The following is a 19,240-nucleotide window of genomic DNA, read 5'->3' as shown; positions in this document are numbered from 1 at the left end:
GATCCACGCCTTGCTCTTTCACAGCTCCACCCTCTCGTCCAAATATGGTCAAACTCAAGGCTTTGAAATGGCAGTCCATAAACCAGTGGGTGACATCACGGGGCCTACATCTGTTCTTTATATTCAGTCTATGGCTTCATATCCAGTGGTGTAGTAGGAAGTAGTAGCCCGTTTAGCCTCACAGAACAGCTTGCTTAGCTTTCGATGCTAAGCCTCGTCAAAGTTATTAACAACTATATGTAGTCCGAAAAGGTTAGCTTCTCAGCGTGACATACGTTTAATGGTCCTGATGTAAATATTTTATGGATTCAGCATTAAAGGTTCATGACAAAGTAGTGTGACAGAGTTATTTTGTGGCTATGCTCCACTGGCAGGGATCAACAAGAAATCCCTGAACATGGGTAAGACTCACTGTCGTGAAACCAAAGGACCTGCAGACTCGAATCAGGATTATAAGGCAACACAAGTTGGAAAAAAGCTGTCATCTTTATTTAGCATGTTTTCACAACACTGAATACTTGTAGCCTTTCATCAGTTTGTATCTTTTAGAATGTTACTGTCAAGTCAAACCAATCGATTAAAACCGCTTCCCTTTCCAAGATCAGGTTTCACCCTTTTACCTTCACCAGGCTCTAGAGCCCTTTCACATGTCCACGTGAGCAGCATCTTCAGCATTCAAAACGGAGGTACAGAGTAATGGTAAACAGCAGAAACCAGACCTGGGCTCAATAACAGTTGCAAGTAATCCTTAACCTTTGTTTGAACCTACAGAGTTCCACATGATTGAGGTTACTACAATGTTTAGTTGTTATTTCCACAAACTCTCCAACACAGTCCACTGTTAGTCCACATTTCCAGGCACTCCTTGTACTGTCCAAAGTGACTCCAATGAAAGCTAGAAACAAGCCATGAAAAGTATTCTCCAACATCATTTAGCCCAGGTCCAGCTGAAACCATGACGATGAGAAAGTAAAAGAACAGAAAGAATGGCTCAGGGTTGTTGTGTGCTGCTGTGGTCTGAGCGCTGTGGTTCAGTGGCATGTTGTGGGCACCATCGCGCTCACAGGCTGAGCAGCACTTTAAAAAAAAAAGGAGACAGTCCTCTTGCAGACACATCACTAGGACAGCAGGAACCTCATGGTTAGAGTGAGAAGTCATTGATTCAATCTCCAAAGACCAAAAAGCCCATGACAACAAAAAAAACACCCCTCTGAGTGACCATCTGCAGACTGCTGTAGTCCCCGACCAGCTTTGGATATATCAAACCTGTTTTTTTGATAATCTGGGTCTTGATCAAATCTAAACTCAGGATCCAATTACTAGTTTTCGGGAGCTTTTGAAAATATTCACATCCTACACCAAGGACCATCTTTGAAGAGAGACAGGGTTTACTGTCACCACCTGTGTAAGACCACGCCAATCGGCCAAAACGCAATGTCCTCATGGGAAACCTTGGGTCCTGGCATACATAGATGCCGCCTGACATGCTCCATTCAACAAAAAACTGCAAACCAAACCCCCCCCTCATGGCAACAACACATGTCAACAGCAGTGGATAATGCACCATGCCACACTGCAGAAACTGTTCAGGAAAGGCCAGAGGAACGTGACAAAGAGCTCAAGACGTTGACCTGGCCTCCGAATTCAGTAGATCCCAATCTGATCAAGCATCTGTGGGATGTGTTCATACCCCATCTTGCAAGCCACAGGACTAAAAGGATCAATTGCCCCAAGAGGTCCTGTGCCTATGCCTTGATAGGTCAGAGCAAGTCCAATCCAAGGTGGCCCCGTTGTGAAGTGAGGGTACTTCTAGGGTCTTCCCGATCCGTGGTTATCAGATTGGGGAATTCGGACACTAGGTTGTCGCCTTGAGTGCTTTGTCACGTTCCTCAGGCCATTCCTGAACAGTTTTTACGGTGGTGCATGGTGCATTGTCCTGCTGGGCAGGACTACTGCCATGAGGGGGTGCTGTTGCCATGAGGGGGGGGGGGTACTTTGGTCTACAACAGTGTTTTGGTTGGATGGAGCGCGCCAAGTGGCATCCATATGAATACTAGGACCTAATACTTCCCGGCAGAACAATGCATTATAACAAAATGATCAATGTTTGTCATTTCACCAGCCAGTGGTTTTGATGTTTTGGCTGAGTGGTGTCAGATCGGCTACATTTACTGATCCAGGCTATAATATTTTCAAAAGCTCAAGAAAGAAAGTAAGGGGACCTTGACATAAACGCTATGACATTTCAAGGCAAATCTGAAGATGAGGGGAAACTGTTAAGACAGTTTTACAGCAGTGGTCAAACAAGTGTTTGTCCAGTTTACCTAAATTATCTCAACCACTTATTTGGAAGTAAAACAAAAGGTAATGTTAAAGGACCTTACATTTTTAATAACCATGTTCAATTTGATTTCGGGGTGTATTTTTCAAACTGTTTAAGGTTGCCATTGGCTTCCATTCGTTGCCACTATGTATGAAAATATGTAAGATTCCTGACATGTACTCGAGTTGTGTAATCCATCCCTATGTGTGTTAAAATGTCTTCGTCTGGTGGTAAAGTGGGTTGAAAAGTTGACACAGCACTACCTCAGATTTAAGATTACAGTATGCTTTTCATACTGTATATATTCATATTGCACGGAATGGTAGAAATAATTTAAATTCCTAAAACAAAGCATGTTTTGCAAAAGGGTTGGCTGTAGGCATGGGACGATATGAAAATTTCATGGCCAAAATTATTGCGATTCACGATGTCATCCTGATACTTAAACATACTGCATCACTTTACCTGGCATTTTGTTAAGACAGAAATATTTTTAAGGTGTAACAGATAGGACGCACGTTTGTTATTCTTTTAAGCGAAAGACAATGTTAAAAAGCCAGTCATTTCAACTATTTGCAATGGCATCATAAGAGGGATGCATGATATTGGATTTTCTGCCAATATCCGATATGCCTATATATAACTACTCATTTGGCCGATAACAGATACTGATATCGATATATCCACTTTTTTCCCCACATAATTTTAGTCATCATTAAGTCTCCATAACATCATATTACGCATGCATACTCCTACGATGATGCAATGAAATTGTACATCGTCCCATACCTAGCTGTAATGTATGTATATGAATATATAGAGTGCCCCAGGAATGAGTTCTAAAACCCAGAAATGAGTTTGCATTTTAGCACTTCCTGTTCCCTCATCTTGAAGTCAATAGTTTTCAGTTAGACGCCTGAAATAAGGTCTGTGGTTAACACAAGAGGCTTTCACATTTTGTTCTACGACATAAAATACGTCCGTCAATACCCCACGGTGAATTTTAAAGCCTTTATGTGCCTTACAAAAAGGCGGCTGCTGACAAGAAGCTAAATGACACTTTGCAGCCTTGTTGTGATAGGTATATTACGTCATGCAACCGTGTAGTTACTTTATTGCCTAACGTTAGCTTGCATTTAAGCTTTAAGGACCATAAACGTGGTGTCCGTTTGAGAAGATTATCCTGCTGAACAAAACATATCAGTAACATAAATGTTTGTTTGTCACAGAGCTTAGTTTCTGCAATAATCCGAAATCCAATGGAGCAATCCTGTCGGCTTTCTGACAAGAGAACCAGGGCGATGCTAACTTCCATGTCATCCCTGGAGCACTCTATAAAACTCCAGGTAACATACTTACCATAGTTAGTGGCTGTGCACAATGCAACAAACTGCCAAAAGTGACATTTCAGTGTGTCCATTTTATTTTCACTTTCAAATAAGTGGTTTAAATAATTCAGTTAAACTGTAGATGGGTTTAAAGCCTGCCTACCTGGGTATCTGATGACGTGCTGCCTGACCTAACGCACTCTGCTGACAGTGTCAAATTATAAAGTCTGTGTGCAAGAACATCATGCAGACATTACTGAAGTTCTTTACAGGTACAGCCTAGTCAACTGAACAAAAACAGAACTATCAAATACTACGAAACATCAGCCTGTTCTGTGGGAGGATGATTTCACAGTTATTATTCCAATCAATGTTGAAAAAGTGCTATGAAATGCTTCCTAGACTTTTCCATAGACAGTGGTTACACCTGTTTGATTTCTCTTTGAATGTGACAGATCCGAATATAAATCTGATCACAGTGATGTGTCCGTACAGTACCGTCTTCCCCAGAGTCAGTATCAGTGTTATACAGAGGTACAAAGGTCTAGGACATAGACTGGAAGCAGGAGGACGCAGTTAGTCTAGCCTCGCTACATATGTTAAACGAAAAGATAGAACGTGAGAGCAGTGGAGAGGGAGGATTTGTTTGTTCTACAGAGCCAAGTTAATTGGTTTTTGAGCTGTGCTTACTGGATGCAAGCACAATTAGAAAGTGTTTTTTTTTGTTGTCTTCGACATTATTTTCCATTGTGATCCGCACAGCAAACGAAGGACTGATAGGAAAATATGAGGCGCTTTTCTGAGCGTCAGACCCTCTCTATATGTATACAGGTATGCTCGTAAATGGATATTTTCCTCTATGATTTCGCCTCTTGTCCACAGGCAAACAAAATTTCTAGAAACTGGTTTGCTAACATGTTGTTTGCGCTGCTTGGTCCAATGACACCTAAACTTGGATGGAAACATCTGCACCCAGTGTTTTTGCTCCAGCGTTTGCGGTTTTAAGTCAGCCAGAAGCGACAGTTTTGGATCAGGACCGGTTGGACCAATACATTTTTATCGTCTAGAAATAAAAGCAGCATGTCCAGAGCATCTCTCGTATGCTTGAATAAGCTCCTTCATCTTTATATTTCCTCTACTACCGACAGCGACAGTCCCGGGCTAGCATTTGGAGCCATTTTTCCGTTTTTGTTTGGACAGCTAGGGGGCGAAATATCCGTATTCTAAAACATCTGTATACATATAGACAGGGCCTAAGTGGCTTCAGGATTAACCGAGCTGGTTGCAGCTTTGACGTAACAGTTTGTTCAGATTGTGCGTAGACTGCTGTCCTCACTTGAACCTGTGATACATGTTGTATTAAAATGACAGGTGTAACCACAGCCGGAGACTAAAAATCACAACAGTGACTGCCTTCTTGACTCTACATGGGGGGCTTTCAGATAAACTGCCGTTACATTGACGAGTCCAGACGAAGCCAGAACGAGACGACACAAAGTGCTTACTGGGGTTTCACCCACCTATCGACTGACTGTATAGGTTGGCACAAGAAGAGCTCTATGTCTGTATCTGAGAACATCATCAGTGACTGGTCTACGTGTGTACATCCTCCGAAACGTGCACAATACGGCATCGCAGTTCCAACCGCACTGATATATAAATACTGTTTTTATTTAGAATCGTCAACACAGGAAGACATGGAAATAAAATGCTTCAAACAATCATGGCAACCTGTGGCCAAAAAACAAACATTCTGAAAATGTCTAAGTGCACTTACACAGCTCTGACAAGATTTTAGTCTAACCTGCGGTGCCCCCCACCCCCACCCCTAAAATAAGGAAAAGAGGCCCAAAACAAAAACAGCTATTTTATAGTGTGCCATTTAGGACCATGTGACATTTCTAAATGCTTACCTTGATCAAAAATGGACTTGGTAGAAACAACAATAACTGATTGCTGAGAGTGGAATGGTTTTTCTTCTGTGGGGAATATAATATTTTGTAGTAAAGGCTACTCTAAAACTAGATTTTCTTTGTCAGCGGTCTGTGAACCAGAGTTCAAGTCTACTTTAACACAACTTTGTTCAATAAATGGGTTTTATATTGACTTGTTAATGCATTGTCCCAAATTTACATTGTTTAATAATAACCCTCCCCCGTTCCCCGAGTAGGGAAGCTATCACAACAGGCAGGCATGAAAAATAACCCATTTTAACCTTAAAATAAATAATAAGGAAAATGATCCTCTCTGTACATAGAAAACAAAGATGGGGAGGCTGCTGCACATTCACGTAATGTGGATGTGGGGGTGGGTACTTTGATCAGGAGGTCTCTGTGCTTACACTGACTGATGTGGGATGATGCAGGCACAGTAAAGAACTACTGGAGCGCTCTATTGGAACCATCTCTCTGCTTTCATTATTGACTTTGCTTTTCCTTTAAAACATACTCTGTCTTTTGTCACCTGTAGATTGTGTCTGACAAAGGAAGGGCAGGGTTTGATGGGCTTTCTGAGAAGGAGTCCGTTTTGCTGTGTGTTCGGAGCAGGGGCTCAGAGCATGCCAAACCCTTTGGCATAGGTGATGGCTTTCAGCAGTCTCTCTCTCAGCTTCTCCTTGCTGCTGTACTCGGGCAGCAGCAGCACATTAAAGCAAGTGTGAGACGTCGGTAACCTGCCGAGACAAAACAGCACACTGACGGTCAGTTTTCCTCGACTCACTGGAGGAAGAATAACTGTATCAATGCCAATGTATAAGAGTTTGAAGCTACACTACAGGCTAAGGCTAATTTGTAGCTTATCCTAGAAAATGCGACCACATGTTGGAGCTACGGCGACACCACAGTAACCACATGAGAGCCAAAAGAACTGATATTGGTCATCTTCTGTTCATTCCAAATTGTTTCTGATGCTGGTAGAAATCAGGGCTGGGTTATACTAATCGATTCAGCTGGTTCGAATCGATCTTCATTTACGATTCATAAAATCCCAGATCAATCTTTTAATATACGCTTTTTCCTACATATGTGTGGGACAACGCAGCAACTACACAGTACTCTTAGATTCCCACCCTTGCTTGGATGAGACAAAGCAAACACTTACCATGGGGAATATAATTAGAGCACAAAACACCTGTGATCCGTTAAGCGTTGGTGCACAGTGATAATAAACAGGTAAACTGTAATTCAGCGGGGCCACATGAGAATTCTCACCCATGTGGTTTTAAGTTGTAGGTGTTATTTATACTCCATCAAACAAGTGTTGTATAGCACCAACTGTGTATGTGTGCCACAGCTCCAACTCAGACTCATTTTAAGATTTAGGCATTTAAAAAAAAACACATAGCCTCCTCTTTTAGTTCAATGCGAACACTGTGTTGCCACAGAGGGCCCAAGATCTATTCAAAGAGAGTGACAGGGAAGTAACTTCAAAATTCAAATCACTTTTAAGTGGAAGCAGGCATGTTTTCAACCCATCACAGTAGATTATAAAAGTAGGTAATAGCAGTTAGCAGCTAACTCTAAGAGGAACAACGGCAGGTGAAAATGTCCGCAAATTTGGAAAACGATGAGGTCCAGGAGCTCCTTACCCTCTAAGCAGAGGACGAGATCAGCCACCAAATAACTGGGGCGGTTAATGATCGTTATTGCTATGTTACATGATTGTTATTGTTTGTAAAGTGCTACCAAAGCGTATATGTCATACTTGAGGCCAACGCTGGTGTGTAACATGTCAAAATTCAAAGTACACATCAAATAAACTTTTCGCAAAGATGGTTTCTGTTATTTAAGATCATTTTTATCTCACCGCTACATGTTCAAGTGTTTGTTTTTCTTAGTTTGGTTTTAATTCTTTATTTAATGCTAAAACATGAATTTTAAAACATGACTGACAACTGTGTGAGCCAATCAATCAATTGGCTCCAAATGACCTTGCCGTATCCAGGATATTTTAGCTTCACTTCTGTACAGTGGGGGTAAGTGGAGGCACATCATCCATCTTTATATACAGTCTATGGTACCAACTAGCTTGTTCTTAAAAGGGACAGTTTACCCCAAATCAGTATTTTCCATAATAATAATAATCCACAGACCTTGTGAGCAATTTCATGTCGGAACTATTGTTTATCGAACTACACCCACCAAATGAATCACCGCCTAGAAGGAAGAGTGCATCTACTCATGGACGAAAGGGTGGTGGCTAGCTCAGTTCAGTAGAAAGAAAATGGTTCCCAAATGAATCTGCCCACAACAAGGTCTGTAGAAGACGCTATGTTAAGTCTATTTCAGGAAGAGGCTATGATAGAGGAGGCTCACCTGTCAGTGTCAGGGCCGTTCTTGGCAATGATCATCTTCAGCTTGCCCAGCCCACCCACAGGTGCTCTGTCAGTGCCGGTGGTGAACTGCAGGAAGAGGCGCTTCTGCTCCTCACCAAACGAGTGCAATGTCTCCCAAAACTCCCTACGATGCAACATAGCGAAATTACAAATGAGTGCAAAATATAAAAGATCAAGGTCAGTAGGGTCTTGCACGTTGGGTGTGCGGTCAAACCATCATCATTACTTGTGTGCACACACACTGTGCCTACAAACACAAACACTTTCTTACTTGATGATTCGAGAATCTCTGTTGTAACCGCCGTCGTATTCTGTCGTTTCTTCAAGGGCTAGGAAGTCCAGGTTCTGAGAGACAAAACAAGCATGAGCATTGAAGAAACTTTAAATGACTTCCTGACATATTCAAATGTCTAGTAAAAAAGAATCTCACCCTGCTTCCGCAGATCAGGAGCTCGATTTCCTCTGGTCTGAACAGGTATTTGAGCGGGGACTCGTTGGTGACCATGTGGAAGCCTCTCCTGAAGGCTTTGAACTGCTTCTCCACACTCTTGTTCAGCATGTACTCTGCGTACTGGGCCACAAACTCCTGCACACACATCGGCAGGGACAGTTAGATCCTACACAAACTACTGGTGGTACATGATCTCCCTCTAGTGGTGAAATAGATTCATTCTATAAACACGACCAGTCTGCTTTACTTGCACACCCTAAACAAAACTAGAGTTCATCTGGATGCAGACCAAGACCTCCTACTGCAGTTTGAGGCTGTCAGAGGGAATAAATACGTACAGCCACAGACATAGTCTTGCGTATTTTCTGTTCGGCTCACCTTTCTGTTTTCATTTGTGACTGGAATCTTGTCCCCATTTTCCCTTAAATCATACATGAGGGGGTTCCCAAACAGGTCCGTCTGTGAAATCTGGAAAGTGATCATCATGTCCTCCTCCACGCTGCCCTCGTACTCCAGCAGCTCCTTCAGACTCTGGTGTAGAACCTTTCCGACACAGTACAGAATTGACAGTTTGTGGATTTGCTCTGTAGCTACACGAATTATCAGCAGTCAGGACATTTGCTCTTACCGGGTTGGCATCAGCCAAATCCCTGAAGGTTCCTTTCTTGCCCATCAGCTTCCTGTACACCACCATGGGGAAGTGGACGTCCAGGATACAGTTGTTGTAAATGGCCAGGCCCAGGACGATGCCGATCAGAGTGTACTGGCCCTCGTTCTCAAACGATGACGGGTTAAACCAAAACAGTTTGGTGCCCTCGTCATATGTGAACATGCCTGCAGGAGGGAGAGAAAAGTTTGAGTTAATATGTGTGTAAAATATACACAGGGGTGTCCTGTTGATGTTAATGATTAGAAAGTCATGTAAACTACTCATGAAGCTTCACTTTGGCACCGCTTTCTCTGCTGCCATCCAGTGTCAGCAGATTTTATTACTGAACTTTGACCACTGTGACACTTTATATTTCTAGGACCGTGTGGAACTGTGACATGATTGGATGTGGAGTGAGTAGATGATGAAGACACGACTCTGAATATGTCACATAAACACTTCAAAGTAAGGCCAGACTGTTTTGCTACTGAGGTAAAGAGTGGGAGAGAAGTTAATGACTGATCTGACAGAAAGGACGCATTTCTAATAACAGGAACCAGTTGACAGTGTGTGGATTATTTGACTTTGGTTTTTATTTCCCGTTGTCATCACACAGGTGTCTTGTGTTATCTGAGTGTGTTATCGCTGTTTGTTAGAAGCTCTGTTTTAAAACCAGAGAAACAGGAAGCCTGTCGTCGTGTACTATCTTGTGATGTCACTGTTTACATACGCCATGTGCTCTGTCTGTTGACCTGTATTTTCTCCGAAATGCAAACTATTTCCACGCTACTGATTTACTCCCGAGTAAATAACTTTATCCTCATCGTCTCTCTCTCTTGGCTGCTTGCCATCTGCCTGCAGCTGTTTGACGGTGACACAGACTTTCAAAATCAGAGCGTGTCCTAAGGATGAGGTTATGGATTGATGTTTTTACTTTGCATTGACGAGATTGGATTGTTCGTTCAATCGATGGATCGTTACACGCCTCTAGTCAGGACACCTTTTTCCCACTGATCTGATTGGTCAGTGTCAGGGATTTCTGTACTACAAAGCCACTACAACTTACCCAGGATAGCTTCTCGTTATCAGGTTTGACTAACCCTAACATTGGCCGTCTGGATAACTGGTACTACAAAGCTGGTTATCAACTAGTTCAGTCAACTCTAGTTTTTTTTCCTATTCAGCGAGCGACATCATCAGAACCATGAATTAAGTTGACTGCTTCATATGATATGAAACTGTAGCAAAAGCGTCTGCGACTGCAAGACAGAAAAATGTCAGCGGCGTGGGATGTAACCGACACTCTGTAATCTAGAGACCTGAAGCTTTTCAAAAAGTCACCATCAGCTGAGACTTAAATTACCTACAGGTATCACTGAGCTATGGGCCTATGTGACATTTGTATAGAGTATGTTTTGCTGTTTAGTTTGATGATGATAATAATACTCTGAATATGTCACATAAAACACTTTAAAGTGAAACCAGACTGTTTCAGCTCTTGAAGTAAAGGGTGGAAAAGCAGTGACTGAAATGATGCATTTATAATAACAGGAGCTAATTAACAGAGTGTGCATTATTTTACTAACGAAACAAACTACTGTTTTATCCTAGTTCTCATCACACAGGTGTCTCATGTTATTCTGAGCTGCACTGATGGAATCAGAGTGTAAAAGTAGCAGCACGGTCACTACGGACTAAAATAAACTTTGGATGATTGCAAATCTTGCTAAAATCATGTGTCTGGTATTGTAAACGATCTCTCTGTGTTTGTTAGAAGCACTGTTTTAAAACCAGTGCCTGAAACAATGAAATAGGGACGGCAAGCTGAGCTACCGCTAACATTAACTTAGCTTAGCTTGTTTCTCCGATAACTTAAGATCAAGACTTTCAATGACTGAAAACCTTTGGTTAAAAGATAAAATTAAAAGTGACGTGACTCAAAAGTCGACCGTCGGTGCTTATGGAGGACCTTGCATGAACATTAGTGATGTCTAGGGCTGTCCTGAATACCGTTTTTTAACGTTCGGACCTTCGGCAGAATTTATAACGAATATTCGAATATTTGTTCACGGCGGGCGGGGGTTTGTGTGTGTGTGTGTGTGTGGGTGGCCGTGCTGCCTGCTCTCTCCGGTTTTACGCCAGGCTTGGCTCCTTTCAAAGACTCCTTGTGAAGCACTCCTCCGGGGTTTTTTCGGACTTAATTGTATTGCAGAGTTTTGCATAGCGGCGACCGGATCTTTGCTCTCAAACCACAAAAAAATGTGATGGCACAACAGTCTCCTTCAGTACATTATTCTATGCTTTCTTTTGATTTTCACATTGGTTAGTCATCCTGTTTAATTTGTCTTCTGATTAAATCAGAACCGTTGAAACAAGTTGTAGGAAGCCTCTGCAAGTAATTGGTTGCTGGCAGACACTCTGTGCTGCAATAAAATGGTTAATCAGCAGTGCCGTGCACTGTAGAGCCGATGCGCTGCTGGTTCTGCCGGCCTGAATAGAATATAATGTCTATAGCCTTACTGTTGTGTGCACAGCCTTTATAGACTAAGCTGAGTAGTGATGCGCGGGTCGACCTGTAACCCGCGGGACCCGCAAATGGACCTGCGGGTCAGGCAGCAGTGATCGCCTGTTAAATCGGTCTGTAAATGATATTTTGACATTATTGGCTATTACTGTCATGGCATCCGAAGGTACTGATGCGTTGAGCAGGTGACAGTCCGCGGTCGTTTTCAAAACACACTTGTGTCACGCACTCCAAAAGGAACTTGTTGAAACTTTAAACAATAGTTTATTGTACAAAACGGGGGAAACAAACGTTGACAAAAACGGTTCCATAATTCATATTAAATTCAAAAGATAACGACAAAACAGCTACAAGTTAGAGGGAATAGTGATAAGATGGTAAAACTTGGCATTGATCCACAGCCTCAGACAGATGCGCTCAAGCGTGCCGTGTGCACAAGCTCCGTTGGTAGGCGATACGATATTTTCATATTTTTAACAATGCAATTTAAAAGTTTTGATTTTTATTGATAACCTACATTTACCAACAACAAAAGACTACATTTAGCACCAAAAAAATATGTAAAAAAAATTATAATAATAATTAAAAAAATTAGTAAATAAAAAAACGAATACCGAATACCAAATTTTCATAACGAATACCTACCCATAGAAACGAATATTCGAATATGCAAATATTTGGGAACAGCCCTAGTGATGTCCAAATTTTGCTGAACCCACTAGATGGTGCTCTTGGTGTAATGAAGAAGGCTCAAGGGATGGCAATGCAGTTTGGTTTCAACTAGCAACGGCCAAATGAAGCTTCATGAACCTTTGTCTTTCTTTTTTGGGTCCACTCTGGCACTCTTTGCTCAACAAAGGGTTGAAACCAAACTGCATTGCCATCCCTTGAGCCTTTTTCATTACACCAAGAGCGCCATCTAGTGGGTTCAGCAAATACAACTGGTGGTTCATGAAGCTTCGTTTGGACATCACTAATGAACGTAGCATTAGGCACACAGCTGCTCTGTTTATATGTAGCCATTAAGACCCTTTTAATGTCTTAAGAATATCAGAGAGAATACCACAAACATGTCCAAATAAACTTTCATTGTCTTGGAACAATAGGGATTGAACCTTTACTGATCTGATCTAAGGACACAGTATCTGTGTTTGACAGTAATCTTTGTTACTCACATCTCCTCTCTTCACCTGGACTGTACACTACTGCATAAACACAAATATGCCAAACTAACCCCACTCCAAATATCAGAAATAAAGATTTCATTTAATTAAATTTCAAGTTTCAAATAAGGATGAAATATTGTGCTTTTAATTCTACAACTGCCACCATCCTGCAAGGTCACTCCAGTGCAATAATGTTTGACTCAAACTGAAAATGAAAGTACAGGCTTGAGGTGAACGTTATTTCCCCAGCTGTCCAACAAATATTTCCATTACGTCTTGAGAGTTGCTTCCTGTTTCCTACTCATGCTATTGTACTCATGATATTGTGTTTTCTTACCAATATCTGGGTTGAAAATCTCCTCCACCACCAGCTGGAAGAACTCTTTGGATACGCCTCCTTCATCTACACCTTGCTCTCCTTCAAACTCCACGTACAGCTGCTTCTTCAAGTCTGCAGGATTCTCCATCGCGATCATCTCCAGCTGCAGCAACACAAGAGAAACACGTCAGGGGAATGTGTTCGGATTAAACTGAATGTATTGTGCTGAGGTGGCACACACATACCCTGACCAGAGCATCATCGATGATGTGGTCTCGCCGCACTTTCAGCCTCAGGTAGGGATTGAGCTGCTGACCCTGGACCAAACTGTAGAGCACAGTAATGCGCCGCTCGCTGTACATGCGGATGCGGTTGTCGTAGTACAGGCCCAGGTTCTTGGTGACGGCGTTGAGGATGAAGGGGCAGGTCATGAAGGAGAACTTGTTTTCAGTCTCAACCTTAAAGAAAGTGTAGTCCTTGTCCATCTCCAGCACCTCATTCAGAGGCTCATTGACAAACTCCTCAAAGGCAATGAGTGGCCGTCGGCAATCGTTGGTGCGGATCCCCAGCTCCGTCTCCAGCGGGTCCACCCGAGGGCCCTTCTTGTTTCGCCGCTCCTCGCCCAGCAGCTCCTGCAGGGTGAGCTCGCTGGACTCTGGGATGGGCTCCTCGTCCTCTTCCTCGTTGTGCTCCATGTCGAGGTCGCCGCCCAGCACGTTTGCATAGTAGACGATCTTCAAGCACTTGGTGGCCGCCACCACTGCGTCATCATCGTTGACCAGGTTGCGGCTGTTGAACTCATTACTGATCACCTTGTAGGTGATGAGCTGCTGGAAGGTCTCTACCATGCGCCGGATCTGCTCCGCGCTGTAGTGCGCCCATAAGCGCGCCAGCTTGGCCTGAGCTGCCAGCGGGAGTTTGCTCATGGCCTTGCAGAACTGTGGGAGGGCGATCTCCAGGTACTCTGGACTGTGGAGGTTGCTGTTTTCCATCACGATAACAAACAGGTTCAGGTAGTTTGGGTCTCGTGAATACACATTGTGGTACGTCAGATCGCACTCTACGTTGGGCGAGAGGTAGACCAGTGCATTCAGGAAGGCTGCTTCTATCTTCTCATTGGACAGCAAGCGCTCGTAGACCCGCCGCACGGCTTCGATGTCCACCGACACCTCATCGGGGGCCAGCTTCTGGACATCGTTTTCCCCTGAGGAGCCCTCTCCCAGCCTCGATGATGACGAGGATGCGGAGGGGGAGTCCTCCTCCATAGCTGTAGCAGAACAGGCGGCTGCTTCCTTCTCGTCTTCATCCTTGTCCTCGTCCTTACCTTGGAGGGACTTGAGCTCCTCTTTAGTGTGAGGTTTGGACCTCCTGAAGCTCTGCACCAGGCCGTCAGCACTGGAGAACACCCTGCCGATTACCCTGATCAGAGGTGAGTAGTCTTCCTTCTCTCCACAGATGTCTAGGATCTCATACACTTTCTCCTCTGTCAGGTAATTTACATCTGTGTACAGAATCAAACATGACAAGGTTAGACATACTAATTAATTACCCTTTTAAATAGTCAAATTTGCGGTAAAGTTGCAGCAACTGGATTTGAGTTCATACGGAGTGAATTTGCATTAATTATTGTGATTGCAATATCTGATATCCTGCTCTATGTCATTCATCAGCAGCAGTGTGTGGATCCTAAACATCTGGCATCGACTCACCTTTGAAATTATCCCGTACAGCGTGGACATCTTTATGGTTCAACTTCCTGTTGCTGCAGGCCGAGTTGCTGTGAGCGCTGCTCTCCAGGTAGGCCGAGGCAGTGCCTTTCTTCGAGGGGTGTGGGTCGCATAGCTTAGCGTTGACCTTGTAGAGTTCCAGGGCTTTGACCGCGGCTGCGTTGTTATCCATGCGGTTGAAGCCGAGTGATGAGGCACACCATGAGTTGGAGCATGACTCATTCCCACAGCCCTCCGTTAACTGGTGGTAATAGCGCTCTATTAGATGTTTGGCAGCTGCTCGCTTCCTGTGTTTAAAGGTAAGGCACAACGGGTTATAAATACTGTGTGGTCTCATTTTTTTTGAGCGTTTAGAGCAATTAGTACGACAGGGGATGGTAATCATTGAGATTCCATTTCATCTGACAACTCAAGACAGCTGTATGACTGTAGTTGGTTGGTTGAGCGCTAAAAATACAGTGTATTAATAAATATATGACCACATCCATCAAGTGTGGATGCTGGCTGACGTGAATCATCCGTACGTTGCCTTCTCTAGCAGTTTTTTCACCAATATTGTTGACGTGAACATTATTTATGTGTCAAAAACTGGTGATAACAGTAACTCCTATACGAGATAACTGCAGCATATGGCTAAATATGGACAGAGCCCAAGAGGATGATGCCAGCATCAATTTTAGAGTTACATAAATCCAATAGTGATGTGACGCAGTGTGTGTTAACATAAACACAAAACTTCTCCTGACATTCTTTACGAGGCTCTCGTTACACATGCTGTGTTCAAATGGATCTCGTGAGCGATTATGACATTGGAAGTTGTGTACCCGAAGTCTTGAACTCGGAGCTTTCAGAAAATTTTCACTCACGAGGTCGTGAATACCACATCAGGGGAGTGTTCACATGGACTCAGTAAGCACGACGACCCCATTTGAACGCAGCAGTATACCTTTTCATTGTTATTCTGTTGCTATGGAAACAGCTTTGGTCCCTGCTTACTTCCTGACAGTTAACAAGGAAGCTATAAAAGAAGGAAAGGGACATTAGAGCCCGGCAAATCACACTACAACCCATCATATCTTTTTTGTTTCACCTTTACCTTCAAAATCCTTCCACCAAATTAAACAACACACATTATGCACTGTTGACAGATGTTTTTTTATCTTAATGTGCATGTTCGTATTCCTTGTTATTAGTCTCCAAATAGATCACGGCTCTGTCTGTAAGATGCACTTAACTCTACAACATGATAGCTGGATGATCCAAGCTACATCATGATACATCCACTAAACTCGGACTTGACTGTATGCTTCAGTGTGTTGTAATTTCCCTCAGTTTGCCTCATTTCAACAATTAAGCTAGAGAGGCTGTAACATTTCCTGTCACTCACCAACACTGCAGCTCCCTAACAACTGTCAGTCAGCATCACATAATTATTTGTTTAATTAAAATTTAAAGTCAAAGGTGAAACAACAAAAGTAAGATGGGTTAGGGTGGGATTTGCCAAGCTCGCCTCATATGATCCAATAGATTCAATCATTCATTTTCAGCTTATCCTCTTGGGAGCTGGAGCCTATCCCAGCTGACACTGGGCGGGAGGCGGGGTACACCACATCACAGGGCTGACACATACAGACAGACAACCATTCACACTCACATTCACACCTACGGGCAATTTAGAGTCACCAATTAACCTGCATGTCTTTGGACTGTGGGAGAAAGCTGGAGTACCTGGAGGAAACCCACGCTGACATGGGGAGGACATGCAAACTCAGCACAGAAGGGCCTCGAACCAGGAACCCTCTTGCTGTGAGGCGACAATGCTAAATACTGCACCACCAATAGACCTGGCACCAAAGTCTGGCTCCGATGCAAAATTCAAACACTGTCCTTTCCATCTTTTATATGTCCCTTGCAGCTACTGTAGAAACTATACCACACTTTTACAGTTTCCTTGGTCACCCACTGCACTAACAAACACTCCAACAGTGAAATATTTCGGCTGTCATGTTTGAAAATGTCTGTAACATGGTCATGATAACAGTCACTCCATGCATGACAGCAAGGCAAGAAAACAAGAAGTGAGAGCAGGCAGAAACAAGAGTTGTTGGAGCTGCTGGTGTGGCAAGGCAGTCTCAAACACACACTGACAGGCACACCTATGCACTGGGACAAAATAAGTTTGACTTACATTCGGCTTGCTTCTGGGTTTTCTATTTCAGGCTCCTCGTATTCTCTGATTGAACAACAGACACAACAGAACTGGCGTTACAGCAGAGGTCAAGCTGTGCTGCATTGACATGATGGTGACTACAAATACTGCTGCCTGTCTGTCTCTGGAGAAATCTGATTATACTACATGATAAGAACATATTTTCGTCTACAAAATGCATGTGCCTTACACACGGTGAGAAAATGACATGTTAAGTAAAAGCAACCTTAGAGCTAGCACCATCATAGCCTTACAGTGGTTAGGGTCACAGTGTATTCTGATAAATGTGTGGCTATAATATTAGTTAATAAACATAAGCTGGTATTTATCATTAAAATAAACATACAACAGAATCATATGTTTTAGTATTGGAGGGGCAGCAGGGTGGTGAAGTGGGAGAAATGTCAGGGACCTGCACATCCTGACGCTGACTTAGTAAGCTAGCAAGCTAATGTAGCCACAACTAGCTAGCCTGCAGGCCTTATTTTAATATTATTCACGCAGCACTGATGTTTCGAAACTACTAAAATTTTATTAATTGTTATTTAACCAGTGCTGACTGTGAATGTTGCCTAACTATACTGATAAACACGTCAGAGCAATAGCACCCACACAGCTCCCAGCAGCACCTAGCTAGCTAACGCTACCAGTGATCCTCCTAGCATCCCCGGCATCCCCGACTCTTTCCTGCGGACGTGCCCACCTATAAGGTCCTCCTGCGGGGCTCGTCTCGGCCTGTGGTGGCGCACACTCACAGTCCTCCTTCTCGTCGGAATTCATACGAGACTTTATCCTCAGTTGTTTGTTATCCTGTTGCTGTCTGTGAAAGTATCAGGTCCTCCGCGGGTCGGTAACAACTTCAACAGCACACTGGTTTGAGTCTAAACGAGCAGCGAAGACGGATTTTCTATTCAAAACTTCATTGACGGCCTTCCTACAGCAGGCTCTCTCCGCAGCCTGGGGTTCGCAGCCATCTTGACTTCACCATCAACCCACGTCCCACAATGCACTGCGCTCTAGCTGCAAGACCTGCCGGAATGGATCATGATGCTACAAGGACCTGGACTCATGTTACTAATCAGTATACCCTGGTTTTACCATCACTAACACAGCACTGGAGGATAATATGTATTTACAATAAATATACTTTATATTCATACAGTTTATATTTGTCCTAATAGGATGACATCATATGTTGGGTTCATTCTCCTTACCTTAGACCTGTTGTCCTTGCTCGTGGACGCTTTTTTGTGCCATCTAGTGGCAGTAAGAGGACAACACACTAATCCATTGGTGTGTCTAAAATCACATACTTCCGTCACGTACACTTCCATGTAGAATACTATGTGCACTATACTTATTGGCGTAGTGCGCGAATTTCGACAGGGTAGTGTTGTCTCAAACCAAACACGGCCGTTGCGCACTTACCAGAAATGACGACCATAAATTTCGACCTCTTCTTCTTCTTTTAATGCCTAATTGTAACCGGGCAGTGGAGCATTACCGCCACCATTTGCCCACAACGTCTAAATGTGCAGCTGTTAGCTAGTTAGCAAACTAGCATTAGCATTCGCGTTATCGTTCGCGGTACCAAATCATTACAGACTGCTAAATTAACCCAGTAAACATACTGCTGACTTATACCCGACAACAGTATAGTGGTGCTTAGTGCAAAAAACAAATGTACAATGCAGCGACGTTCACGGTCGCACAGTCCTCGGCTGCCATTTCTCAGTTTGAAAAGTGGTCCCTCTCCTTCCGCTACGCAGCCAAGATGGCGACCATTGAGGGTGAAAAGTGTCCATAGTTCCACACTCAACTTCTTGACCGTTTTGAGTGCACCATCCGGGTACTCATAGTGCACTGCATTTTTCCATACTTCTCAGTGTGAACGCACTTATGCACTCAAAATATTAAGTGTGAGTACAGAAGTACGCGATCTGAGACACAGCACGTGTAAAAACAAGATGGCCGCCATCTTTGCTAACTCAGTCTGCAGCCGATCCCGACATAACAGTGGACAAGATCCAAAAACCTGATCACATTTAATGGTTGAAACTTGTTTATTTATGATTAATAATGATTGTTGTTTGATACGGCAACACATTTGACCAATTTTAGGGAGAGCGACAAGCTAAGACGCTGTTGATTCGGAAACACTCATTTGAGGACGTTGGGACTTTATTGTCGTCTCGTTTGAGGCCATTGGGG

At 43.3% G+C, this 19,240-nt stretch overlaps 1 protein-coding gene across 1 annotated transcript; it reads right to left on the bottom strand.

Moving 5' to 3' along the window:
• Window positions 1-467: 467 nt before the first annotated feature.
• LOC117250209 (ubiquitin-protein ligase E3A) lies at window positions 468-18,036 on the bottom strand. Its single transcript, XM_033616303.2, has 11 exons — window positions 17,733-18,036; window positions 17,009-17,053; window positions 14,803-15,107; window positions 13,339-14,594; window positions 13,112-13,256; window positions 9,064-9,269; window positions 8,814-8,978; window positions 8,415-8,570; window positions 8,256-8,329; window positions 7,965-8,108; window positions 468-6,322 (listed from the first exon to the last, which is right to left on the bottom strand). The coding sequence occupies exons 1-11, from the start codon at window positions 17,807-17,809 to the stop codon at window positions 6,202-6,204; spliced, it is 2,694 nt and encodes an 897-aa protein (XP_033472194.2). The 5' UTR covers window positions 17,810-18,036; the 3' UTR covers window positions 468-6,201.
• Window positions 18,037-19,240: the final 1,204 nt, after the last annotated feature.

This window comes from Epinephelus lanceolatus, chromosome 24 (genome assembly GCF_041903045.1).
Source record: "Epinephelus lanceolatus isolate andai-2023 chromosome 24, ASM4190304v1, whole genome shotgun sequence".
NCBI lineage: Eukaryota > Metazoa > Chordata > Actinopteri > Perciformes > Serranidae > Epinephelus > Epinephelus lanceolatus.
This window is presented reverse-complemented; position numbering and strand designations above follow the sequence as displayed.